This window comes from Pollicipes pollicipes, unplaced genomic scaffold (assembly GCF_011947565.3).
Source record: "Pollicipes pollicipes isolate AB1234 unplaced genomic scaffold, Ppol_2.1 Scaffold_7261;HRSCAF=8764_pilon_pilon_pilon, whole genome shotgun sequence".
Lineage (NCBI taxonomy): Eukaryota > Metazoa > Arthropoda > Thecostraca > Pollicipedomorpha > Pollicipedidae > Pollicipes > Pollicipes pollicipes.
This window is the reverse complement of record NW_023597054.1, coordinates 4,636,950-4,642,347: the sequence shown is the minus strand read 5'-3', so window position 1 is coordinate 4,642,347 and position 5,398 is coordinate 4,636,950. Positions and strand designations below refer to the sequence as shown.

The 5,398-nt window shown below is 50.3% G+C and overlaps 1 protein-coding gene across 1 annotated transcript in view; it reads right to left on the bottom strand.

Annotated features, from left to right (window-relative positions):
• Positions 1-660: 660 nt before the first annotated feature.
• The window catches only part of LOC119112670 (beta-alanine transporter), a 34,383-nt gene continuing 29,645 nt past the window's right edge, over positions 661-5,398 (bottom strand). Inside the window, exon 7 of the mRNA XM_037236911.1 lies at positions 661-673. Within this exon, the coding sequence (XP_037092806.1) occupies positions 661-673 (13 nt within the window). The remainder of the gene's footprint in view (positions 674-5,398) is intronic.

The window sequence follows — 5,398 nt, the reverse complement described above, 5'->3', positions numbered from 1 at the left end:
GGAGTCCGATGCCGTCATGTTTATATCCAACGTGTCCGCCACCACATAAAGGAAGCAATTCGTCATGATGACATCACGGGACAAGACCAGTGGCTGCTCCTTCCCGGCCTTCAGGCCTTCCACTCGCAGATGCCGCTCTGGGTCCGGCAGATCTTCGAGGATGTCCCCTCGTCGGTGCCCTGCTGGGCTCAAGGGCAAGACGAACCACACGACGGCAACTCAGGAGCTGCTGGACGCAGGTCGTATTACCCAGGCTAAGACCGACAACATGGCCACCCTGCGGCGTCACACCTCTGCGACGGCAAAGAAGGATTACCTGTTAAGAAACCAGGCCTGAACAGATACCCGAGTCCAGAGGAAGTTTTCAGCCTGCTTGGGTTCGAAAACCCAATCACTGGCCAGGACACCCTGTCGGTCGCACAGGTAACAGCAGCCCAGCCGGCGACGCAAGACAGAGCCCACCATCTGCCGGCCTTGTACGTCGCCCAGAAGCCGCCCGAGACACAGCCGGCAACGCAAGACACAGCTGACCATCAGCCGGCCGTGCACGCTACCCAAAAGCAGAGAGAGACCCACTCGGCGACGCAAGACACAGCCGATCATCAGCCGGCCTTGTCTGCACAGACCAACGAGAACCCAGCTGTTCAGCTGGCCACCCGGTCAGCTGATGAACCTGCGGAGCAGAGCAGTCCGGCGCCACCGGTCTTAGATTTTTAAAATCATCGTTTTTAAAACTGCATCAGAAGGCAAGTTTAACCGTTATGATTGTTTATAGACACCTTTCTAGGCCTAAGAAACTTTGCTTGCATTTCAAGAATGTCAAAAAATGAAAAGTCAGTCATAACCAAATTTGAGAGCAAATTTGGAAAAAAACACCACTTACGTACAATGTCCTCATGGTTGTTATCAATATCATACTGTCTACGGAACAGCAGTTGAAGAAGAATTACTCTCGCTATACGTTGCAAGATGGAGGCATATGTCTCCCTAGCGGTACGCATTGCACTTGGAAAAAAACAGCGGTTTGTACAAATATATGTCCATGTTCGATGCCTTCTAACTGAGCAACAGCGGTAGAGAATCAGAGAGTTGAAGAATACCAATAGTACGCTAGATTGTTACGGGTTTCATCACTCTTTTCGTTTATAAAACGTTAAAAAATACACATCAGATTTTAACGAAATTTTGGTCTTATTTTGAAAACGTTTACTAGATAAATGAAGCAAGGGGTGCAAATCTGTCTGATGCCGTTTACAGAACAGAAATCGGCTGATAAACAATCTCTGGACAAAACTTTGTCTGGAGGCTATTTTTCCTGCAGCGTTGCGCATGGGACTGGCGAATTTCGAGGTTTTGGGCGCCTTCGGGTTTTTTTGCTGGTAACCATCCATTTGCGATAGACATAAAATCCACGATACGACACGATAAACAAGACATCACAATCAATTTTAAAACACTACTTAAGGTGAGAAAAAATCCGAAAAACCAACAAAAAATATTTATTTGGCACTTGACCCTCAAAATATTTTTCAATCACTTTTTCGAGATGCACACCGTTTTTCGCATGCTCTAGCCTGACCTTGACCTGACCTAGGTCAAATTTACGAAAGCCGAAAGCTAGCCCAATTGTTTGAGTACTTCTGTCCAGAACCCTAGGTCCGTAACCCTAACAGTCTCAGAGTTATAAGCTCTGCCGTAGACCCTTACGGTGCGCTATAGTCCTCAAGAGGGCTCAGGGTGCGCTATGGGCTTTTGAAGATAACCTAACCTAACCTAATATAACCTGAACCTAACCTAACCTAACCAAGGACAACGGAATAATCCAGAACCAACTAACCTAACCTAACCAAACCTTACCTCACCTTACTGGCTGGTTGCCCAGTCGTGTTTAAAGTATGGAGCAACCTGCGCAATGTTTGTGCATAGTGGGCGTCTTGCTCGGCTTTTTCATTTTACGAGCTTCGAAACCAAATCAAAGTGTGTTGAGCCATACAAACATCCAGGCAGACTGACTGCATGCTTGCTGCTCCTACCACGTGTTAACATCCAGCAAGAGCAGGTGGGTTCGGAAATCATATTTGAACTGTTGATCCGAAAACATTGGGCTATGGCTGTCAGTTCCACCAACCAATTCCAACCTTAACTTATCAATTGTCTCCAGTACCCGGTGATCAGGAACCAAAAAGCCACTTGGTTTGTGAATCACGATGTTTTTTAGATCCTGTGCAGGTAACGAAATAACGTCATTTGATTGACTTTCGACGAACGAAGCTCCTGACCGTAGGGCTTTTCAGACTCCACTTGTGTCTTCTTGTCACTCGCGAGTCGCGTCTTGTAAGGAACTCGATCACCGGCAAAGACATGCCTTCGTAAAACGTCCTGAACACTGCAGTCATGGTCCGTCTGTGACTTCGGTAGGACAGTAAATGCGGATGGAGGAGTCTGAGTCACTCAATATATGGCCGGTGCCCTACTTCTCGCAGCGGATGGGGGAGTCTGAGTCACTCAATATATGGCCGGTGCCCTACTTCTCGCAGCGGATGGGGGAGTCTGAGTCACTCAATATATGGCCGGTGCCCTACTTCTCGCACAAAACGCGTTTTTTCATTGATCCCGCTCCAGCAGCTCTTGATTCGGCTTGCCGAACGGAATGCAGGTGATGATGCTATAACATCAAGTAGGCGCGGCAAAACGAGCAAACCGTGGTCCTGACAACAGAAGCAAAGTAAGAACTTCAGTGTTGGTGAATTCGTTTTTAGGACTGCGTAGGGTAATAGACGGCTGCCAGCATTCGGTTGGGCTGGGGAGATCACTTCCGCCGTCTGAATGTGAAATATTATCACGCATGAGCTTTCACAAAAATTGAAAGGAAGTTTTCAGTGGGCACGACTGCGATGTCGGTGCCGTTCAGGAAGGTCAGTCGCGGGTTGCGGGTGCTAACTTCACGCCTGCATGCGTTGAACACGAGTGATTGCATTCCTCCGGCCATTTGACTAGTCAGTGGGATTTGCGGTCAACCTGGCGAGGAAAAGCGACCGGGGCCGCAGAACGCGGCAGTGCACTCAGCAGCATCTGACCGGGGGCCGCAGAACGCGGCAGTGCACCTCAGCAGCATCCGCGAACATCTTAACCGCGCTTCACGCTTCGAGCAAATCGCCCGACGAAAATCATGAATGGGCTGATCCCGAAAAACCAATCTTTGGGGAGCACCACAAACATCCTCGGCCCAGTCAGAATTCAAGCCATGGATCTCTACTCTTCCCTGCTTCCGGTTGCAAGCAAACTAATTTTACACTTGTTCTATAACTTAAAAGAGGTGCAGGATGTTGCAGTCCATTTATTGTCCAGATTGAAGTGCTATACTTTGAAAGGTGTATCAGCATACGCAGGCAAGCACAGCATGTGAACGAGTTGGCATGACAAAGAAATATATGCTTTTTAGCATGCATGTACGTATGTATGCACGTTTGTATTATGGAATGTCGTTTTTTACAAGCCCCGTGTCAAACGTAGAGGAAATGAGAACATACAGGCAAAGAAACAAAACATGTAGCACCACAGACACCCATTTAACGGATGCCAATAGCAAGATGTTTACACTATTGTCATTAGGCAGGGGCCGGATATTGTACCAAACCTGAAATGCACGAAAAGCGCGATGAACAGGAGCTCAACTCACGTTTTTCGTCAGGTCTATGAAACGGGCTGTAAATAATGCTTGAAAGGGACGTGAAAATTGCATTCGGGTTTCAAATAGCGACCATCCCCGTTGCAATGCTACATTATTGGATGTTTTTTGATAACCGGTCTGCGGGCAGAAGTGCGTCATGTGCCGCCCTCACACGGCCGAGGCTGTCTCGAGGTAGCGTGTCTGGTGACGTGGCGTCGGCCGGGGTTTTATCAGTCATGTGTCGCCTCTCACACGGCCGAGGCTGTCTCGAGGTAGCGTGTCTGGTGACGTGGCGTCGGCCGGGGTTTTATCAGTCATGTGTCGCCTCTCACACGGCCGAGGCTGTCTCGAGGTAGCGTGTCTGGTGACGTGGCGTCGGCCGGGGCTTTATCAGTCATGTGTCGCCTCTCACACGGCCGAGGCTGTCTCGAGGTAGCGTGTCTGGTGACGTGGCGTCGGCCGGGGCTTTATCAGTCATGTGTCGCCTCTCACACGGCCGAGGCTGTCTCGAGGTAGCGTGTCTGGTGACGTGGCGTCGGCCGGGGCTTTATCAGTCATGTGTCGCCTCTCACACGGCCGAGGCTGTCTCGAGGTAGCGTGTCTGGTGACGTGGCGTCGGCCGGGGCTTTATCAGTCATGTGTCGCCTCTCACACGGCCGAGGCTGTCTCGGGATCGACGTGTCTGGTGACGAGGCGTCGGCCGGGGCTTTATCAGTCATGTGTCGCCTCTCACACGGCCGAGGCTGTCTCGGGATCGACGTGTCTGGTGACGTGGCGTCGGCCGGGGCTTTATCAGTCATGTGTCGCCTCTCACACGGCCGAGGCTGTCTCGGGATCGACGTGTCTGGTGACGAGGCGTCGGCCGGGGCTTTATCAGTCATGTGCCGCCCGTCCGGGACTGTCCGTGTAGTGGCATTGAATACGGCTGAGCGTCGGTGTTTTGCAGCGGCCGCCAAAATTTTTGAACACTGATTTTCAGGTGCGTTAAATTCCAGCTGCGTATGGTTACGCGGAGCCCTATCATGCCCAATAATCAAACATATCCTACTCCAAAAACGACAATTGCTCCCAGGCATTCAAATGTGCCCGCGAAACAGCACTGTCCAACATTGCGGCGAGCAGCATCCGTTTCACCCATGACGGCTGGTTGACGGACAGGCCCCTCAGAGGTATCACAAGTGATCTGACAACGTATTTCAGTGGATGCTTTACATGACTGTTTAGCAGGCGTAACTGAATATGCCGGCCTTGTCTTTCTTTGCTCGCTGCCTTGTGTAGTGTCTTGGTTGTGTATTAAATAGCATGCAGCATGCAGGAAATACTTGGGTAAACAGGGTACGAACGTGGAGTTTTAAAGGGTCTTTAGCATTGTGAGTTACGCTCGACCGAACATGGCACCGCAATTCGCATTTTCTTTTTTCGTTTTACCCGTGAAACAAGAAGCAGAAAAATGATAGTTGATTTAATCTTGAACTTCAGTTTTAGTTCTTCTGTTTGCACAAAGACCCCAAAACGTTGGGCAAGCTCATGACCCTAGCGGGAGCTGGGAATGGCGGGGGTCAGCGGCCCACGCAAAATAATACAAAGACCCGCGCTTACAGCTATGAAAAATTGGCGTGACTACGCCGCTCCGTTCAGAACTTATTCTGTAAAACATTTGCAGCAAAGTGCTCGCACCCCCCCCCCTCCGCTATGCCGCCCTCACGCAACCCCACCCCCTCCGCTATC